Source organism: Megalopta genalis, chromosome 8, assembly GCF_051020955.1.
Source record: "Megalopta genalis isolate 19385.01 chromosome 8, iyMegGena1_principal, whole genome shotgun sequence".
In the NCBI taxonomy this organism is placed as follows: domain Eukaryota; kingdom Metazoa; phylum Arthropoda; class Insecta; order Hymenoptera; family Halictidae; genus Megalopta; species Megalopta genalis.
The window spans coordinates 6,556,604-6,580,678 of record NC_135020.1 but is presented as its reverse complement, the minus strand read 5'-3'; the positions used below and the strand labels follow the sequence as shown (position 1 = coordinate 6,580,678).

The following is a 24,075-nucleotide window of genomic DNA, read 5'->3' as shown; positions in this document are numbered from 1 at the left end:
CTGCAGACACCCGCAAAATAAACTTGATTTGCACATGAATGTTTTCGATTTGAAAAATACGAATATGATCGGCAGAAGGATGAATTTGATTTCATAAATTGTGAATATGATCTGCGAAGGGTGAATTCCGAATGCAAAATTTGTACTGATATTTCCTTTCTTTCCGAAACAAAAAATCCAAATTTACTTTTAAAGAACGCCCGTACAAATTTGTTAACGTTTTTGTCTTAATGAGAAAATAAGACATTTGATATTGCATTAAGTTCGCTGTCTTTCCCGGCCAACATTGTAAATTCGAATGTCGTAAATCAGCGGATTTTATGCAGAGAAAACATACGGAAGTGCAACGAGGTCCATTGACGTTACACGTCGTGTCAGTGGATACCGAACGCACCTTTCGAGTTTCTAAGACAGCAGAGAAAGTCGGCGACAAGCACTTCGATATCTATTTTTAAAGGTGTACGAGATAAGGTCGTTGCAACTTTGTAGCTTGCTACAACGAACTAAAAGTATCCACGTGTATAGACACATGCAATGCGCAAATTAATCAAATGTCTGCTGACTTGTATATTCCGTTATTGCATTGATCCTCGTGACTCGTGATACATGCTATCGCTCAAAGGTCTGTGAATATTTATGTATACGTCTGTCGGTATCACTGAAATATCTCACAAATATAGCTTATTTTGTTGATCTATTAATGTATTTCTTAAAAATATTATGCCACCGTTGCACAACGTAAGCGATATTTTATCATCGTTCTGTGATTATTAGACACTCGTGTTTTCTTATTAAAGTTTTCTATCTGCTAGAAATAATATTTACAGTTTCGATTAAAGGGACGAGTATTCTCCTATACAATTGAATATTTTGTAACTTACTAAAATGACATAATACGATATTAATAGAATATTACATAAAATAACGTTCATATTTTATATAGAGTGAGTCGCGTAACTTGCACACCTCAAATAACTTTTGCACTCGGATGTCCCATCGCAGAGGAGATATCGAAACTGTTGATAATTATAGCACTTTCAAAATCGACAATTTATGCTACAGATATTTTTCCTATACAATACAACATTTTATAATATAGTATTAATAACAGTATTAACTTTTATGAATTTTACAATGTAAGAATACTGTTTAGAAGATATTACATGAACGTATTTATAAAAGACTTGAAAATGTTGTTTAAAAAATGTTGGAAAGACATTAAAAAAAATAAGTTAAACCTAAATGATTACGAATAAGAGATATATTTAAGGGATGTTTTTACGTTTTGTTTTTTCTGTTAAATTGTGAGTAACTGTTGCAACTTTTGATCGCTACACGCTACCATCGTTTTAGCACCGTTTTTCTTTCATTTGCCATGGATAGGGGCACGCCACAGTGCTCCTGAACAGGTTGCTCCCATCCTACGGACTAATGAAGTGACAAAAAGGAAATATTAATGTTATCCGGTGGAACTGCTACAAAATATCTTGCACGAGTCTACAGTGTTGCAGAATGGTTGAAATTATCGAATGCGGTAATCCTCACGGTAATCCTTCCTGCGAATACAACTACAATTTCAACTACGCCAGTAAGACGAGTACGATAAACCCATAAAGAATGCAAGAAAAATCATTGTTCAATGGTCGTGCATAAATACTTCGCGCAGCGGGTGTGCATTGAATCAAGTTTCCATTGATACTGAAAACTGGCTGTGTGAGAAGCGAATTTCAGAACGCGTACGCCTATGTACAGTCGATCACAAGAGCCTGTACATACACTGCGAACTTCGAATATCCTATGCATGCATGTGAAAATATTCAGTTAATGTTTTATTAACGTACGTTAATTTGTTAATGAACATTACGAACATCATAATAAACTAGGATAACGACGTATTGGTAATAATTTACGAGAAAATGTAAACAAGCCGAAAATGGAAAGACACAAAAATTTATGAAGATATCGTACATACGTAACATTATATTATGTACAAAATTTAGTACTACAATGTGTCCTTGAAATCTGTAAAAAAAAAGTAAAGTATATAGAAATGTTCACTATTATTTAACTAGTCTGTTACGCTTATTTGTTGCGATGCTTATTAGTTGTACAACAATTGCAAATATTACAGATACAGTAATAAGAAAGTATATCTCATTATTAGCTGCATCTATAGAAAATTTCACAATTTATTGATGTTAAATTTCAACAAATAGGTTGAATACAAAAATCAATCTAGTAAATAACTTTTTTATTTATCACCTGATATGATTTAATAGTGAAGGCATGTGATTTTGTATTTTGTGTTTTTTTATCGTTATTGTTTTTACCGAGTTAAATCGTGTCAGTTAACGCAGACATCTCATAAAGAAAGAACATGTCTCATACATTCTTCAATGAAATAAAAGTTCAAATTGAAAGTTCAAATAATGAAAAGTATTAAAATTATTTCCATAATTAAATATAATTCAATAAATACTATCGTGTGAAATAGAATCTTTTAAGGATTAATCTGTGAAATGTTTGGTGTATTCTTGTTTCTTCTGTTAATTCTTAAAATTCAAGAGAAGATTTTTGCGATTGACTGTATATATTCATCGCATGTGTGCTTATATGCATGCGTATTCACTTCACGTAGTCTGCCAACGAAGATTCTAGGATATGTGTAAGCCTTGACGGAGAAAATGTCGTTCCGTTTTTTTTCTTCTGACAACAATGTTCCACGAATTGGCAAACATTCTGATTGCTATACAGAGATCTGCTTTCCTTACATCAAATTACTTCATTGTCGACTGATTATATATAGATTTACAAATGCTTATGAAAACAGAAAAGCCAAAATTAGAAACTACTAACTTTATACGAAATTAGAATTTTTATGCACATGTGATTAAAATCGTTATGAATAGAAGTTCTTTGATTAATTTAAAAAGTTCTGAAAGTTTGGAGTCCAAATTGAATTCTACTCTAAAATTGTGCGTTTTAAGATTGGGACTTCAGACACGGAAATAAATTTGGGAAGAGTTATTTGTTGAAACAATATTTATCTCATTATTATATTTATATTATATTTAGTATTTATATAAACATAAATATATATAAAAATAATAAATAATAAATAATAAATAATAAATAATAAATAATAAATAATAAATAAATAAATATATTTATTATTATTTATCTTATTCATTCGCCAATATAGGCATAATTAATCGGTATAATTATTAGGTATAATATAGATACGGCTAAAGTTTTATTAGTTCGTTAGTATAACCAAAGTTTTTTTCCATTTTGACAAGAGCTGAAATGCTTCGAAAGATGTTTGTTGATCGCTCAGATGATTTACGATAGCGAGATGATAGTAATGAATTGACACGTTCGAATATTCATCGGTACACCTAAATAGCAAATACCGTAACTCGAGGTCTCGTTGATAGCTGACACGTTGCCAAGAATAAATAAAGTCGCAGTTTATATTTAGCCAAGATGGGAATCGCAACGTTGTTCGCGCAGCTTCAAGGGATCCTTTTATATTGAAAAGACCGGTGATCGTGCAACTTAATTAACATGTGACAAAGCCAAAGAATCGATGAAGTGCTTGTCCTGTGAAAAAAGAAGTATCTCGTAAACCGCAATTAGTTTCTTCGGCTCTGAATAAACCAATTCGAGGCTTCAAAGAACGTGTTTTGATGGAATCGTATGCAAATTGGTTTAAGTTTCAAGAAAAATATATTAAGCATGCTAATTTTGTTTTGGAACATTCTGTTCCGTATTAATTGCCTTTTTATTTGCTTCAATAAATTCTTCATTCGATTTAAAAATACTGTGTGCATTTTCAAAACCAGTTCGAGTTTATATTTTTCCACAAATTGTTTGTTTTACATCTATATTAACACAAGCACAGTTAAATAAAAAGTTAAGTAATAAATACATGATTATACGTTAAATATTTAAAAATTCATTTGACTAAAAATAATAAAAAATTTATTAACTATGATATTTTAAAAATATAAGGTTAAAAACGTATGGTTAGGACTGTGAAAAAAGTAATAATTGAAGATAATTGTTGAAATAATTTGTATTGTTAGAATTATTGTTAACTGTTGAAGACTTTCTATGTTGATGCAGCTGTCTGTGTTTCACAGTTAGTTTTCGCAAGTTCGTTCGGCTTTTAAAATGGCTATGGACAAGATGAGTTTACTTTCTAGAGTAAAGTTCGATCGCATTGGAATCTGTGAAACCTGTATCGGTGTCGCCAATGAAACCACACCTTCCTGGACCTGTACTCTGTACTGTGAAGCGTGTCGAAACTGGCGCTGCTCCACCGCATGCACGCCTATACTATGTATATCGTGTTATTTACATATGTATGCGCGGCCATTTACACTACATATATTTACATTCAGCACTAAACTCCACTCTCCATTGAGGGGACTACATATATCAAACAATGCTAAATACAGCAGAACTTCGATTATCCACATTAGTCATGAGTAAAGAAACGTTTGGATAATAGAGTTTTCACTTACATAGATACGATACTGGATGAAATCTTCATTGATTTTCATCATAAATAGTTGCTTCTAGATTGCCCCAAGATTGTGATTATACAATGTGAACCATTTTTGTTTGCACAAAGGAAAATGGCTATTAGGATTAAACAATTGTTGAAATTAAAAAATCTGGTTTGGGCTCCGTTTTTGACTCTACTTGGTTTTACTATCTCGAACAATTTGTGATAGATTGTGACATGATTTGTGTCATAAAGGCATCATGTTGTTCTAATTTTTAATATTTTACATTAACTGTTATCGTAACTGATAATCTCTAAATAACCTTAATATTTATGATGATAAATTCGCGTTCGATTCAATTGAATCCGTTTTATGCGGATTTTATACATTTATGGCAGAAATGAGTAGCCGACGTATCGAATTGTGATACATAAGAATATTTAAAGAAAGCATGTGAAAATATAATTTAGCAGAAAATGAACTGTGAAATTTCAATAAAGTCATTCGGCCTTTATCTTCAACATTTTTTTCTGGCTAAAACGCATATCTAGATGTTCGAAAAATTTGAAGCTGATAGCTGCAATAGATTCTGACAGAAAAGTATAATGATAAGAAGTTGACTCATTCTCTGCTCAGTGAAAAAATGTCCATGCCATTGAGATACGTCAAAATTCACGTCACCAGTTAAGATTTCGATATCCCTTGTAATCCATTTTGGACCTTCTCTAGCAATGTCTAAGATATTTGCAAGCAGATGCGACAATAAATAAATAAATCAAACGAGGAACATTTGTAAGGCAGCATAAAATTGAAAATTATTCGATAATCCGAGATATAAAAAGATCGACGAACGCGATAACCGAGTGCGATTTTAAGCTATGCCAACTCTTATCATTTTTATGATAAATCGAACGAGATAACATTGTCGTATCGACAAGAAAAGCAAATGATCATCCATCGACTCGATTATTCATGCCGTTATCGCTACGACTTGAAGACCAAACTCGATGTCAACGAAGGCATACTCGCAGTCTGATTTGTTTTTATTAAACTAACAATAAGAGGAACTAAACGTACATCGAACAGAGTTTTCATATATACGTATGTATGTATATGTATAACGAATGTATGAACAACAATTTGAAATGAAAATACCTCTAAGAATTTTGAGTAAAAAATAGAATAAAAAGTTAAACGAAACTTAAAGAAAAAAGCAGAATTTCGATAGAAAGCTATTTTTACCATTAATAATCTGAATAATTTTAAGCAATTTAACATTACATCTACTTCTGTCGCCTGCAGATTTTGCAGGAAATATTAATTTCGCATGCGGATCTATAGCCCCAGTTGAGAAAATAATTTGGCTGAGATTAGTTAGACTTATATTCTCTGCCACTATAAATCGACCACCTGAAGCACTCATAGATATGTTAACACTGGACGTACCTATTAGAAGCCTATTATTAGGTTATTTAACGACCGTGCTGTATCTAAAGATTCTAAAAGCAGCACAACACAATGTTTCTTAGAATAATATCCTCAGCAGAAATCATTAAATTACGCTCGGTACTCTCCGTTGCTTAGGAGGAGTTCGCTGAGAAAAGCGTAGGACCGATCTCCATCAAGCCACTCATTCTAATTCCTATTAGCCCCAAGTAATACGCAACACTGAATTTCCACGAAACGAGGGACTCGAGTTCGGCCGATTGAAAACGTCAGCGTCTCGCTCCCCCGTGGTCGCCATTTTGGGCTAGGAGCACATCAGACGCGTGTGACTGTGCTTTGTGTGGGTGTGTGTATTATTTATTCGACCACGAGCGAGCAAGACACGCGACACGTGTCATGAAGCGTAGAATAGTCGAGACAAAGTGAAACAGTCGTATCAAATACAAGATGCAAGAGCGTTGATTTATTCCTATAGCATAACTTTAGATTCTTCCGATGAACATATGATTATTTGTAATTGCTAATTACTAATCAGCATCTTGATTAACTTTTCATTGCACTATGCAGCAAACGTGTTCCACTGTAGGCATATTTTTTATATTTATGTTGTATCATGATATTTTTGTAAACGGTCATCATACCATGTCTTAAATATGTATTCAATATTTATAGAAGTGTAAGTGAAAATAATCACGTTTTGTTTGTGCAGTATTAATCTCATGTTCGCAGGCTTGCAATGTATTAGTCGACTATAGAAATTTCATTGTAGATATCTTACGCCTACGTTAACATATAACATTAACACTTTCACAACCGCATGTTAGCGCAGTGAAACGTCGCCAGTGGCCGACAATATTTTGGAAGAAAAAACTTTACGTAAATTCATGAAACAATTAACATTATTATTATAAATCAATAATCAACATCATTATACAACAATATTTTCCCTTTGTGTGATAATTATTGATACGTACAAATATAAAACAAAATTCATGGTACCTATCAATGGTACCACGTGAGTGTCACCGGCAAATAACGACTGGTCTACCAATGACACCACATGAGTGTCACCGGCATACAACGACTGGCCTGCCCATGACACCACAGTGGTGTCAGCGGTTGTGAAAGTGTTAAGAACCTGGAAGTAATATCGGGAAACAAGAAAATTAAACACTACGTATAAACTAAACGACGCAAAGGGCAAGGGGCAAGGGGAATCGGTCGCCCGTTCCACTTACCCTCTTCCAATTTGTTTTGATTCCAGACTTTTGATTATTATTGGCTAAGTTACACGCTGAACAAGAAACGTGATTAGGTGGAGCGTGCGACCGACTCCCCTTGCTCCTCGCGTCGATTAGCTTGTGGGTCCTCTCGTTCACCAATAGAAGTGGGTTTCGGGAGGTCATAGAAGAGTGGGGACTACGGGCGCACAGATCATGCGGAGCGAGTGGAATATTTCCCTTACCTCTCTATACCGAAACGGCGGACTTCTGCAACGAACAGCAAGGGACAGTACATAAATACAAGCTTTTATGTTTCAAAACAAATGTACTTTATTAAATGAAGCTTCACAGCATTGTTTTAGATTCGGCGGTATTATTCTTCGATGTGACACGTTAACCCCTTGCCGCACCATTTTCTTCATAGTTTCAATAATTAGAAATTTTTCGCTTATGATATATATATAGCCACGCAATAAATATAAATTATCCTTTTCCTTCTTAGGAGATGAAATTCTAATTTCTATATATATATATATATATATATATATATATATATATATATACATTACTATATATATATATACATTTACTGTGAAATGTTTGAGTATTAATGATAAGAAATCAGAATTTCATTCGGACTAAAAAGAACGGAATATAGCATTCATACTTTGCAGGTCACTACTAGAAATCTCCGCCACATGTAAGACTCGTCAAAGTATAGCAAGGGGTAAACATGCAAGTGTACGAGAATTAAAAATTGCAGTTATTAAAGCTGTATTAAAGCTATAATAAATAATCTCGTCGTAAACACGCGAAATAATATTTATGCTTCCGTAAGTCACGATTAAAATAAAATGCTTTTCGTCCACAGTTGGTATATTTTTAGTTGGTTATTGATTAACCCTCGAAGAACGGACCTCGCAGAGAACGGTGCCGTGCCATTTCCGACCCATGACAAATTCTCGCATAAACAAATTTTTGTCGGCACAAGAACTGGGTCCCGAGTCACCTACGTTCGTCCTGTGAGGGTTAAACAGCATACACATTCTTTGAGCCACTTATTATTTATTATTACTTATTATTTATTTGAGCTACTAATAGTATTGCAATCAATATTTATTTTTCAGTTTATGAGTTGGAGTTAGTTTTGCACTTATTATTTATTATTACTTATATTATTTATTTCAGCTACTAACAGTATTGCAGTCAATATTTATTTTTTAGTTTATGAGTTGGAGTTAGTTTTGCACTTATTATTTATTATTACTTATTATTTATTTGAGCTACTAACAGTATTACAGTCAATATTTATTTTTTAGTTTATGAGTTGGAGTTAGTTTTGCACTTATTATTTATTATTACTTATTATTTATTTGAGCTACTAATAGTATTGCAATCAATATTTATTTTTCAGTTTATGAGTTGGAGTTAGTTTTGGGTTAGTTTTGGATTAATAAATTAGATTAATTAATTGGGAATACTGTGTTATATACTGCTCTAAGAAATTAAAAAAAAATGTAATTAATTTCATATTGTCTTTTATTAGCGCAATATGTAAATAGCAATATGCAAAGAGAGAAGTTACTCAAAATAGTATCCTTGATAGCATATTTCAAGGTCCACAAAATCGATGTGGCTAAAATAAATAATTACCGGTTTGACATACATATTTGAAATACGCATTTTAAATAGTTAATTATTTCGACTGATTTCTAGAATCAAATGGGACATTCGTGATTCAAGATCGAAATAGACACAAGTTTCGTTATCAAAGTATTAAACAAGCCATTATGAATTCTTTTTCTATCTCGGATAGCAGTACTGCATTTATAATAACATTGATCATTAAATCTAAAGTGTACAGATTCGTTATTCAGCTCATAAATGGAAGAAAAAGCTCACGTATGGCCGAGTTATGCCCGTAGGGTTAACTATGCCGATCCGAGACCGTTCTCGTGACTGGAATAACGTGTAATGCCGATGAGTCTTGGAGGCCAACAGCCTCGAAGCCTTGTCTTACATAACGATTATCAATCACGCACGCCTAGACTTCCGATAGACAACCGGCACGATTGTGTGCGGCACTAACGAAGCTACGTACGCGGCTCTGCAAACAGATGTGTCTGATATCATATGATTGTGATACGCTAATCCATTTCTAGCTATTTTCAGCCATCGCCAATTTGTCCAAGTGTACCCTTTAATAATTATTTCCCACAATTATAAAGTTAAATTTACACCTTTTTGCTTGAAACAAATCGTTGCGAAGATTTCGTAAAACAAAATCTTCTTGTTGATGATTATTTTGCGGATTATTTCGTTGCGAAGAGGGCATTGCTTTGGACAAATTGTCGTGAAGATTTCATAAAATGAAATGCTTCTCGTCGTCATTATTTTCAACATTATTTCTTTCGGTGAATTTAAAATGGAAGATGCAACGAAATAATTTATTATTCGAAATCGCTTTGTAAGCCAAATGATTCGATTATTTATTTTTATTATCAAATAACGGCACACCGAAAATGATGCACCAAGATCAATTACTTCATTTTTTTTTATTTTCGCTTCAAATAAAATTTGCCATCTGTACGCGACACAGCGTCAATATGTTAACGATCCCTGCTGCCATAGTTTCGACCTCGATTATTTTACTGTGACTCCGTGTGTCGAAAGTTCGAAGGTAGTGGCCCATTAAATGAGTTCGGAAGCGATTTTCATTGATTCGTAGCCGGTACTCGCGCCGGTAATTGCCAGCTTCCTGCGAACGAGCCTACCGTCAATTTAAACATGCGTAGGACTTGATGTATCCGTGTGCGTGCCCACGCCGGTCGAGAACGTTGCACCTGGAAGGAACGGGTTGCGGACAGCTTACGCCCTGCGCTGGACATTCCGTAGAGCGAAATTTATCGACGGGCTCTGACGTTGCGAGACGCGACACGCGACGCAACGCCGCGCGCCGTGATTAGCTGGTAATTAAACCGTGACGACGATAGCGGATGAACGACCCGGCGACAATTCGATATTATTCGCGCTCTCCATTCTCGAGCGAGACGCGGGGTTAATGGAAATGTGGCCACCAGGATTAGTCTAATGTCTCGTTGATCTCCTGTTACGCGAAGGAATGCACACCCACGCGCGTCCTTTTGTAATGAGAACCTTTACTTCTGCTCGAACCGGTCGAACCAATTCACGATTTCTAGTGGGTCGATTGGAAAATTTCAGAATAGTATTAACCCTTTCGCTACGGGCGGGTTCTCCGCTGCGGTACTTCCGCTGAACAGAGCGCGTATTTATAAGGGTATTTATAAATAAAGGATATTCCGGGGTATTTATAACGTCTTAGCATGCGCTCTTTAATTTACAGTATGAGAGGAAATAACATTATGCAATATAATGCATCATATGGAAGGTCACTATAGTGGCCCGTAGTACCTCAGTGGCATCATATGGAAGGCCACTATAGTGGTCCGTAGTAGCGAAAGGGTTAAGGGATAGTCTTCACAGATATGGATTACGATTTTTATTTCTACCAGCGAGGAACGAAAGATATTTGTGCTCGCTCGGTCATATATTTTTATGCTAATTTAACAGTTAAATAACAGTGAAATAAAACAGTTTAATAAGAACAGTTTTGAATTGCCAACATTACAAACAATTGTAAATATTGAAGGCATTTTTTAGAGTGGTAAAGAGCATCAAATGTGTAATTGGTGTCCGAATATGGAACACTAATAATAGGTAGAACATTTTCATAAAAAACAAAAAAAACATTCTTTTTTTATTGCTTAGAGTTCTTTGGTTATGATGTTACATTTAATACCCAATGAAATCGGAGATTAATTCAAATAATAATTGTTTTCATAAAAGATGGAACAAATTTTCTCGTATTTTACCGGTTGTTCAGTCGTATTTCCATTTTCCCGAGATCTTTTCTTCAAAAATTTCTGTAGCAACTTCAATTGGAATTTCCAGATTAACACGTTCCGTGCCACGTGTATGTTTATATATTTATAACAAATATAGTAAAAAAATAGCAAAAATAATAGTTTTTAACAAATTTAGGACTGAAGAATTAATTTCCACCAGAAGAGTGGATCGTACTAAGTTTGTTTCATTGTTATTTATATAATAATATAATATAATTATAATATATAATAATTATTATTATCATATATATATATATATATATATATATATATATATATATATATATATATATAATAATTATTATTATATACGATAATTATAATAATTACATATAATATATCAAGTTTTAGTCAAAATATCAAATGACCAGAGTGTGAGTCGAGTAAAAACAGCTCGGCACGGAACGTATTGAAGATGTAAAAAAGAATTTCTGCTTTAAAGGTCTTGATTTTTAATACATTATTTTCTGAATATAGATATTTGCAGAGAGAGGGAGAAAGAGAGAGAGAGTGAGAGAGAGAGATCAGTAGAAATAAACCTAAGCACTTTATATTATTCCCGGGTTACAATTCATTTAGTCCGTTACTGCTGACCCGGTATAGCATTGTGAAACGAGGATGTTACATTCCCACAAATCCACGCGATCCTTCTCGAAAATGTCACGATTACCGGTTATCTTTTAGTAAAGAGTTTTATACATACATATATCTTCTCATAAAATGATAAATACAATAAATTACCGGCACTCGTGACCTTTATCAAATAACAAGACGATACAACTGCTAAACCTATGCATTATGAATCGATATTCGATCTGCTATCTTCTTACACGCGCATTAATCTACAATTCATGAGCCATACTTTAAATACTAATTCAATTATCTTGACAGATAATTCGACGACGTGCTTATACTTAATACGGAATTCAATTACGCAAGGAATCAATGTCATGGTTCAGATAAGAAAACAAATTTCGAAATTTGATATTGAGACATTGGGAAGTTCAATTGGAAATTCGATGCTGTAACGAACCTTTTGCATTGACAGTTTCTTCATAAATAGATTACCACTTATAACCATTTGCTTTTTGATTGGAGCAAACGTTTGAAGCACTTAAAATTCTGAAAGTCGAAAATTAGACACGCGAGCCGCGGTGTTACTCGCCTCCAGAGAAGAATCTATTCTTGGTTTATTGTAGAACCGTCGTTTTATTTTTGCCCGATCATTCACCGGCACGGTTTAAATCGCAGCTACTTGACCCACGACTAGGCCAGCGCGCAATTTATCGCGACAGATTTATCGTCTTTACCCGCGCAAGGCGACTGGCCAATCAACACCGCGATCCTGCTGTAATTGATTAGCAACTATTCACGTGGGGCGACCGTATACGATATACACTATACACTGTACAATATTCCTTCGACGCGTAGGCTCGGGTCATGGCGATACGTCTCCTTCTCTGTTTACGTTTTATTATGTAATTCAGTCATTATGGTGTAGCTCGCAGGAAATTCGTCACCTGCTTAACCGAGTAATAAATCAAATTGAACTGGACGAACGAATCTAAATGGAAAAATTGTGCTCAGTGATAAGCCATTTTAGTTTCGTTACACTAATTTCATTTCGTAATAATATAAACAACATGACAGAGGAATGAATGTCAGCTGTACAACTGTGTAAGCATATTTTATTGTATAAAATAATTTACATGAGGCACGTGCGTCAATATAATGCAACGGATATAAATGCAATTAATACAAGCCAGAGGTATTAAAATAAATGGTCTCATAAAATGGTCGCGTTTCGACAGCTGACCTAAATTAATCATTACGAAGGACACGTAATGATGTTCGCTTCGGTATCGCACAATATTTATGTCTTAACCCCTTAATGCACAATTTAAAAAAAAAAACCGACCAAAAAAAATCAATTTTTTTTATCTAAGAAAATACATATTTGGACCTTAATTTCAATAAATATGTAAAAAAAATGCAAAAATTACTAAAAATTCAATAAAAATAGTGGATAAATAATTATAGTGAATATTGAATCGCATTGCAGATCGAATTTTGTACCCATCGTACTGTTTTTCAATTACCAGTTACTATTTTGAAGGGGAAGGAGGAGACGAAAAAAAAACTGAAAAATATTTAATTTTACCTAAATTTGTAATAATATAATAATAATATTTATTAGCTGAAAAATATATAATAAACTAAAACTATTCAAAATTTTCTTTTGTATGGTAAATTTCAAAACAAGGTGCAGCACATAGCCCAACATTCCTTATTTCAACATTAGAAAACATACCTTTTATACACTAAAAATCCAATTTACTCTCTATAAAAATACACCATAAAACAAAAACGTTTTTATATGTTGACACTAATAATATTTGTAAAAAATAAAAAACAATTGTCTTTGAAGAAATTCACTTTGATAACGTCTACTTTACTTCACGACTTGCTCACGAATAATACACTAAATGTTCATAAGTGCCATCCTAAAAGTGCATATTTTATTCCTGAATAAGCAAAAAATAGAAAGAGATCGGAGATAACTGGAGAGTAATAAATAAATTAGTCATAACAAAACTCACAAAAGTGCCAACGCTAATTAGATACGCAATAATGGATATAGATAGATAGAAACAATTACCAGGTCAGAGATGCTTATAAGTGTCACCCTAAAAGGCCATATTTTATAATCCCAAATAAACAAACTTTACAGCTTACAATACAGAATTACACGATGAATATCAATAAATTGAATATTTTCCTTGGTCTTTATTAAGTTATTTTTACTGCCCGGATATATTCGAATCTGAACATTTTAGCGACATAAGTTGCGACGCCGACCGTATATATACGGGTCTGCACATTTTGGCCGGTTTTGCACGCCCGTGTTAATACGTTTCTGCGCGTTAAGGGGTTAATGTATAGTAATTTCTCCCTAATTCGTGCTCAGATTGCGCACAAGAATGAACAATTTGGGAAGAGGAGATACGATTATTCAAGCATTGCGCCTCATTTTTATAGTCACCGATTGTTAACAATTATAAAAACGAGCCGCAAGGCTCGAATAATCGTATCTCCTCTTCCCAAATTGTTCATTTTTGTGCGCAATCTGAGCGCGAATTAGGGAGAAATTACTGTAATTACCAGACTGCGGATTTTATGCATTTATGATAAAGATGAATCGCCGAAATATTAATCCGTAAAAACGATGGAAGAATTTAAAAAGATTGTTACATTCCTTTCAGGTTTTTACAATTACTCAAAGGAAAAACATGTTCATTTAACTGTTGTTTCTTACGTTTGCTTTAAAAAAGAATCGTATGCTGCGTAAAGATCCGCAGTCTAATTAATTACAATGAAATTATGCAGCGTCATAATTTGTTCGCAGAAATGGGCTATTTGTTTCTTCGTCTACACTAAACGTATCAGCACCGGTGAAATGATTGGTTTTACATGTTTTACTTCGCAATCATTGAAATCATAAAGCTGCTTCCATTGTGAACTGTTGAATGTATTTCTTTATATTCTGGCACCCATTATTCTAAAAATCGTGAGAAATTTGAACAAATTCGAAGTCATCATTTTTATAAGGTGACACGTGCCAGTCGCTTTTAGACCTCGATACATTTAGTGACAAGCATGCAAAAGAATTCGTTGCAGAAATATGTACTGATATTGTTCTGTGAACGATCGGCGTCTGTGAAGTTACTTAATCGGTCGTTGATCGAAACAAATTACACAGTTATTTACTTATCGGCGAGAAGTCGTAACTTGGGTTATCACACCGCGACCACGCCACTATTTTTTCACCTAAACGGAACGTTCGTACTATCAGCAATAGATCACCGTTATCGATCGCCGAGTCAACAACCTTTTCGTTATCAAGGCGCGTTTAGATTATTCAATGCTCGCGGTTGCAAATTATCTGTGCCGACTACACAAAGAAAGGAATCGAAGAATGAAAAGTAATCTTCCTTTATCTGTCTTCTCAGCTTCGTAAACTTTATGACTCGGCTTTACGAACGCTTGCATTTTCTGGCTATACTGCAGTATTTTTGCATTTATATATATTATTATATTATATATTATATATATTATTACAGGACGAGTGATTCAACTCATTCGCCTTAATCTTTCTTGTAAACTACATTTTCTGTAAAAAGATATTTCCAACGCAAGTACAGTAAATTCTCTCTAATTGACGCTCAGATTGTACACAAAAATGGACAATTTGGGAAGCGGAGGTACGAATATTCGAGCCTTGCGGCTCGTTTTTATAGTTATCGGTTGTCAACAATTATGAAAACGAACCGCAAGCCTCGAATAATCGTATTACCTTTTCCTGAATTTTGATTTTTTATGTACAATCTCAGCGTCAATTAGAGAGAATTTACTGTCGTTCGATATAAAGTGGAGCATACACGTTAACAATTAAGTTTTTGCTATTTAACGTTTTAATCGAAATACGAGGTTATAATGATATAACGAAGTATTGGAAGTACAATCGTAAATACGAAGTATAACAGCTGATTCGTTTATCACATATCGCGTGCAAAAATGCGAATAAAATAAGAACGTACAAGGGGAAGATACAAGAAGAGTACGAACGTTACTACAATTCCGATAAGATAACTTTGAAGATACAGCAATGAACATCAGAAGTCATGTGACAAGGACAAACATTTATTCAAGCATCATCAATCGTTTATTGCATTCAATGAGCAAGTTTGTAAAGTTTCCGATGATGTTTGGAAACATACACGTATCGCTGGATTCGGTTAGTTTACCAGTTTACCAGCATGCTAGTTAAATCTGCTTAGAAACTGTGCCAACGTTATTTTTATGTCGTTCCCATTCCCACACGAACAAAATGATGCGTTCAAAATATTTCTCATTTTCCAATTACCGTATTTCTCCCTAACTCGCGCTGAGATTGCGCACAAAAATGAACGATTCGAGAAGAGAAGATACGACTATTCTTTATAGTTACTATTATATTATAGTCACTATATTATAGTTACCGATTGTCAACAACTATAAAAACGAGATGGTAGCAGCTTCATGAGTTCGATAATTGCAAAACAAAAAATGTAAAACCAATTATGACAATTTATAAAATCAAACTATGACAATGCGTAAAGTCATTGTAGTTATTAGACTGCGGATCTTTACGCAGAATACGATGAAGAAGACTGCCGGCCGTTGTCGAGCATCGATACTGCAGTTGGCATCGATTCGTGATAGTTTGTTTGGGACCTACGGTGTGGATTGTACACAAAGGATCGATTCGCTGGATGTAGTCATGGTGGTCATCACGCTCCATTTCTTGACCAATTACTTTCGATGATCGACTACGGCGAGCTCGGCGCCAAAAATAATTGCCAGACCTCTGCGACGGCAAAGCAGAAGGCGAAACGAGGGCGTTACTTCCTCTTTATCTTTGTGTGCAACGTTTCGCGGCTGCGTTGCTTTTGCCGGGAACTCTCCTCGGTTTTTATTGCCAGAATTACATCGCGCGCGTACACGGAACGATGGAGCGGACTGAGGTGAGAGCACACTCTTTTTGAACGAGCCTCTATTCCTTTGTTCTCGCATCGATTCCAATTGGAACTGTATTTTCTAATGAACTTCTTTCGGCTGCCCTGTACTTTATTGTGTCGATGGATAAGTCCCAACGGAGCATCTCGGTTTCGAATCTGATTTTCCAAATCATTTTGGGGAATTTCTTTTTTGGAGATAATTCTTAAAAGTCTTGCATTGCGATTTGGCACATATGTACATTTATATAACGAATGAACAATATTCTATAATAATATTATCTATAATAGTCTATTCTATAATAATATTATCTATAATAGTCTATTCTATAATAATATTATCTATAATAGTCTATTCTATAATATAATAATATATCTATAATATTCTTAAAATAGTTTCGTTGAAAGTACTTTACAAAGATTGCGTTGACTGTTTCCATGATCACGGCTTTTCTGTCAATCTAGCACAAGAAAATGAAGTATCATCTGTGTTAGTGTAACTTTAGTTACAGTAAATTCTCCCTAATTTTCCTTCAGCTTGTAAACAATAATGGACGATTTGGGAAGAAGAGATACGATTATTCGACCCTTGTACCTTGTTTTTATAATTGTTGACAATCGTCAACGTTGATAATCGTATCTCCCTTTCCCAAATTGTCCCTTTTTATTTACAGGCTGAAGGAAAATTGAGGAGAGCCTGGAAATTGTATAGCCTGAACCAAAATGGAATTGTATCATCATGATTATGTATAAAACTGTAGTATTTAGAATTCAAGTTATCGATTTTAATTTGCATGTTAAAAAACTTAGAAAAAAGCGACCGATTTTAGAAATCTTGGTTCACACGAAACATGTGCCGAAGGTGCTCTAGAACAGAGCTGTTCAACAGTTTGCCCGTACAGGCAGCGATTTTCAGAACAGGGTAAACACCGATCGGCAGGCTCTAGGCCCCACTCCTGAGGGCAACGGTGCCCCTTCCTTAGCTCCTTGTGGGACTCCCCGCCACTTTCATATTTGGTTAAAGACGGTCACGGAGATCGATTGTAGGATACGTCAAGATTGAGTGAAATAAAGTGAGCATCAGACGATTAGTACATAACGGAAATGCGTGCGAGTGAGAGAAGTAGGGTGGCATGAAAACGTAAACATTTCGCTCCTTTTTTTTCTCACGTTCCCACTTCGCTAATATGCTTGCCCGTAGCTTTGCCTTTGCCCGCCGCGAGGCCTGTCGAACAGCTCTAATCTCTTAGAAGTTTCAAATTAATCTTCCAACTAGAACTTGAGATACCGTGTGAAACGGTTTCGAAAATTGCGATCTTGGCACGGGGAAAGCATTTCCTTCGACGATCTGGAAACACTTACACAACTGTCATTTAAACTCTGTTAGAATTTTCTCTTTCCTAGAAATAAGTTAGTTTCCTAAATAACTGTGACTTTCGCAATCTTTAATTCTTTGCAGCTCATGTCGTTCAGAACACTGAGATCTACTTTGGAAAAATTTATTTAGACATTATGTAGTATAAACTAGTCTCTCTCATATCTGAAAAGAATTCAATCGACTTGGCCAAATTTTGGAAAAATTATAGCGCTTGAAGTGGTATTCAAAGGTGTTATACTTTCGTATGGGGGAACGTGTTGCACCATTTATAGTAAATTCTCCTCAACTGTCCTCCAGCTTTTTTTTCAAAATTCTTAGATCACAAAAATGAATAATTTGGGGAGAGGAGATACGATTATTCGAGCTTCGTGGCTCGTTTCTGTACTTGTTGACATTCGGCAACCATAAAAACGAGTCACTTTATGAATGAAAAAACTGAAATTAATGTACACAGAGAATAAAAAAATAAGTAATATTTCAAAAAATGTAATTTCAAATGTGTCCAGGTGCGGTTGCAAGCAGCGAAACGTCATAGTACCTTTATCTTCATCTCATACGAATCGGTTCGAATATATGTATGTATGTACACATGGTTGCGACGTCGGACGTTTTGCGCGTCAAAATTTCAGCACGTAGATCAAAATGACGACCGTCATCTGCGCGTCCCGCACACACTCTTTCTATTAGTGATATGGCCACGTGCCAATCTTGTGATCTCCGTTGAAATTTCTCCGCGATGTTTTCGACGAGAGTTCACTTCCGCGCGAAGTTTACAAACAGGCTGCTATTTCGAGGCGGTAATTAACTGGTTGATTAAACGATGACGAAGAAGATTGTTAAGACGTATCCCTTACGCGTTGCACGCCTGTCATGTTTGATGCTATGTTGTTTAGTAAACATGGCCCTTGCTTCGTGCATGTCACACCACATGATCTTTGTTTACCCTACATGATTTCTTATTGTTTATTAGTAACGGTAGTCTGTTAATATATTATTATTTATTATTATCTATTAATATACATAATATTATTATTTATATTATATTATTATCTATATTATATTTATATTATATTAATGTATATTATGTATAATATATATTAATAAATAATAATATGTTAACAGCCTACTGTTACGAATAAACAATAAGAAATCATGTAGAATAAACAAATATATATACAATATAAAATAATGTAAATTAAATTGTATAAGTTTGAAAAGGACACAAATACAGCAGGTATATATAAACTGTTGCTTTAATTTATCTTATATATATATATATATATATATATATATATATTTAATTAATAATTTATCTTATATATATATATAATATAAAATAATGTAAATTAAATTGCATAAGTTTGAAAAAGACACAAATACAGCAGGTAAACTGTTGCTCTAATTTATCTTATCACCATTGTTATTTATAATACTTCTGTAATGTATATATATATTTTCAAACTTATGCAATTTAATTTACATCATTTTATATTATTACATCATACAAATTGATATAAACTAGTTCGTGCAATATTTCATAGGATTATTCCTGTTTTGGTATTTTTGGAAACTCCTGTTGATTTTGAGCTAAGGATGATTCATAAATGGCAATATGCATTGCATTTCTAGACAGTGAAATACCTAGAATTAATGCAATACGTGCTATTAAAAATACATTTGCATATATCTTTGTAACTAAATCTTTTCAGTGGCTATAAACATGCTTATTACTCACAAAATTATTCAGGACGTTGACCTTCATGATACACTGATTATCATTAAAATCATCTTAATGATTAACCTGTCGTTATATCTGTACAACTATTAAATTTTCATAATTACAATTATTACAATACAGTATAATTTTAGATCACAATTTGAACTTCAGTTTTTACTGAAATAAATATATATAAATAACATGATACGGATGTAATGGATGTTTATTAATTGATGCAGTCATCTTGCATGCAGCTAAAAGAACTTTTTTTGAACAAAATTACGCAAAAGATACAACTAAATTGTTTTACAGACTGTGACATGTGATGAAATGCTAAAAAGCTTCCAATAAAATTATTAATAATTTCTTGATTTCACAATATTGTCATATAATTTTTAATGACACTCTGTCCAATAATTTGAAGTTTGAAATATTATAAATACAAAAAGATATGAAGTATACTAGCTGCAGTAGTAAAAATGCAAAGTTAGAGCGCGCAGCGCAGCTCGCCCAAGGTTTTTGCACGACACTACATGTCTGTTTCTATTTCTAATGCGAATATCCTGCGTTCGCGTTCAATATAATTCCAAAATACATCTTCTTGAACGGAAATAGAACAAACGTAATTAACTAAAATGTACATGGAAGGCGACGCAGAACCTACGGTAAGGACCGTAGGACTAATTAAACGTGGGACTAATAATAATAATCGCGGCGCTCTTAGGACAAAATACTTCGTTTAGGAAATTAAAAATCTAATAAAACACAACCAAATGACTAATAGACTGGTCCCTCTATCAGATAAAAAATTCAAATCATATAGTTTGGTTTTGAAAAATTTATTGCCTTTTTAAAAGGTGTACGAACACTTTTGTGGGCCACTGTATGAGAGACGAGAATATTCTTCATTCCCTTCTGCTCAGTTTTAACAACCTCTCATCTAAATCTTGCTCAACTTGAACCGTTTATCGCAAGTTAAATGATTTTATTTTATATTGTTTCTACAAGTCGAAAGTATTCCTCTACGTATCAGTCGATCGATTCGGGAGACTCAATGATTTTGTGATCATCAATTATTTGTTCCTTTATGGGTCTGAACCGTTATAATATTGTGTATAACATTTTTTACTCAGAATAACCTCACGAACATGTTGGTAGAGTTTGTCGGTTTCGATCTGAGACACCCTCTGTAGATACAATAAATGATTCAAGGACCTTATGGCAGGGAATTACACGTTGTGACGCTCGAAGCACGCAATTCAAAGCGATTACAATAACAACATTATAATGTCAGTTGTAACTCTAACGCTGTAATAGTTTGATCACGCATCTAATAGGCAGCGAGAATAATCGTTTCAGAGGTCGAACATGCTCTTCTACTCTACGTTCTGCACTCTACGTTCTACACTCTACGTTATCGCCATTTCTGTCGTTTAATTCTGCCAGATAATTTTATGGCAAATAAAGTTATCAACATACCTTTTCATTGCGCTTTGTTCGCTCTTGTCAGCGTCACTGATACGGATAAGCAATCATAAAATGGGTTAAATTGTTTTAACGTGTAGTACACTGTTTTACTATTTCTTTGTAATTTATATCGTTATTCTGATTAAATATGTAAAATAACGTTCAGCACGTAAATCAACCTCTAGAATCTTCAATTTTCAACAAAATTCTTATACTCACGAATGCATTGTAAATTGCAAACTGTAGATTGTTGATTTTAGATGCCAACAATGTAATACATTTTCGAGGATTTCTTCGTTTATTCAAAGTGTAACAGAACCATTAATCCTTACAGGACCATAAGGTTGCTAAGAGTAAATATTAGTATGTAACTGTTTATTTTAGTCTGTTTTTAGACGTAAAATAAATAAAAATCATAAGAAAAATACATAACAATGTGTAGTTTTTTTGGAATTTTATGGAAAATATTTTTCCCAATGGACTATAAAGGTAACTTAGACTATTATAACAGAGACTTATTATAACAAAATGTTAACTAAAATAATACAAAGTTATGAAATAAAATTACTATACAAAATGATGTGCTAATTATGATATTCTGCGAAGCAATTTCTTTTGGTTGTGAAGCAAATATGAACATTGCACATAGTACATATACAGGGTGTTCCACAATTATTTTAACAGCCGAAAATGAGGGGTAGCTGAGGTCATTTGAAGTAACTTTTTCCTTTGCAAAAATGCAATCCGCGGCTTTGTTTACCAGTTATTAACGAAAAACACTGACCAATAAGAGGCGAGGGCGCGAATTACAACGTGGTCGATCGATCGAGTGCAACGGGCTTCGACCGTGGAGCGCGATAGAAGATGGGGAGGGGGGCTCCGTGCTGCGTTCGAATCAATGAACAAGTCAAAAACATAAAAAACTTCCGAATTTTATTTTACTACGTGACAGTGATAATTTTAAGAAAAACGCTATTGATCCTTATTTCAGAATGTCTGAAGAATATTTACTAATTTTTCGAATCCGAAATAGTAAGTAATTTAACCGTGACGACCGTTTTAATTTTCTGGTGCGCATGACACCTCGTGTGTAACATATGAAATTTTTAAACAAGGTGTACAGAGAAGATTAATAAAGTACGTAAATGATATTTTAATTTAAATAATTCCGTGTCCGAACACAGTTCAACGAATGACTCGCAAAGCTAATTTAATAAATAATAATCGTGTTAAGAGACGTATAGGATTTGTTTGTCATTGTCGAGTATTCCCGTCGAAGGTAGTTTCGTTCTGGTTGCGTTCGATTTAAGAGAAGAAAATGATCATAACGTATACTGTAGAGACTACGACCACTTACGAGCCGAAAACGCCGACGAATCAGATGAATGGACACACGCCGGTGATTTAATTACGATTTCTTTGATTTTCGTGCTTAAGTAGCATCGTTGATCTCGTGGGTTCCGTTGCTTTCGAAAGTAAGATTGCGCGGTCTTACGCGAATTTCTGTCTTAACAGATTCGCAAAAACAAGGACAAAGTTGATTTCACCGATTGTATTACAGGGTTCCTTTTGGATGCAGAGATATCATTGATATCTCGAATGGCGGAACTTTTCGTAATTTGTTTTCTCATTTTTCTCGACATATTTTTGAAGACCTTATGCCATGGACCTGAATGAAACATGTGAAATTTTAAATTAATTGTCAGAAACTAGATAGCCGAATAACAACGGCCGACCCAGTGCCAATAGAGAACTATATTCATTTATGAAAATTGAGATGAATTTAAGAGCATTTTCATTTGATGTAAATCTTACTCGAATTTTTAATAGAATTTCATTCTTTCGATTCTTTTTTCACCCCTGTTGCTTTTCATTTCTAAAAAAAAAATTAAACCTTCGCATAAAAATCCGCTGTCTCGTAACTAATGTTTGTTTATATCATTAATATGAATTGTTAATATCATTTTTAATGTTTAATGTGTTACTTTAGAAAGTTATAACTCAATTTATTTTTATTATTAATATTATATATTAATATCAATATACATATATGTATACGCGTCCTATCTATGCGTCGTTTAGCACGATTTGCTCACGTTTTTATTTTTTCCGCTGTTTGCATGTTGTGTGCTGACAAATTGCGTTTTGTATTAAAAATAACTAATAATTAAATACGACAATCACCAATTTTAAAATGGGGAAAAATGTTTCCTTTAGTCGTGAAGGGGTTACGAAAGTGTGCAGAGTCTTTCGTTCCAATTTGTTTAAATTACTGAATGAAAATATTCGCGTGAAGATTTTCAATGTAAATGCAGAATACAGTTTGAGTGGAATCGAATTAATTATGTTATATTCAAATGAACATTAGCTTCTCCTTGACAGTTTTCTGTAATATTTTAATAATAAAGTCCGTGCAAGATTGGAAGAAGGATAGTTTAACAGTATATTAGCAAACTATAACAATAGTTTTATCTGAATCATGAAATCACCAACCTAAATTTGTACGTTGAATTATGTAAGAATGAGCGTTGGCGGAGTTAGTCTTTAAATAAATTCTCCGCTTTACGCTAAATTAATTCGTCAAATACTGATTCTCACCAAATTAACGAGTAAAAGTTGGTTTCATTTTGTAGCACAAGAAATAAAACGAAAGCGAGAACAGGAGAATTGAAACGCTATCGGTTCTTTGCATGAATCTGAATAATTTACCGAAGAATTAATTACGATTTTTGTTCCCGTTCGAATTTTGCAAATTTACAAACGAATGTGTGATCCTGTTGAAAGTCGACAAAAAACGTAGTTCAAGAAAAATGAAATATGGACAAAATCAGAGGAAACATGAGAAACAA

The 24,075-nt window shown here is 33.9% G+C and overlaps 1 protein-coding gene across 5 annotated transcripts in view; it reads left to right on the top strand.

Moving 5' to 3' along the window:
* Positions 1 to 24,075, top strand: part of Gbs-76A (Glycogen binding subunit 76A) — a 98,428-nt gene that overhangs the window by 56,162 nt on the left and 18,191 nt on the right. The window contains exon 1 of one of the 5 annotated variants that reach the window (XM_033478447.2): positions 22,530 to 22,625. The exons of the other annotated variants lie outside the window; for them this stretch is intronic. Within the exon in view, the coding sequence (XP_033334338.2) occupies positions 22,545 to 22,625 (81 nt within the window). The 5' untranslated portion in view covers positions 22,530 to 22,544. Of the gene's footprint in view, positions 1 to 22,529; positions 22,626 to 24,075 lie in introns of those variants that run through there. 5 annotated transcript variants of the gene reach the window in all.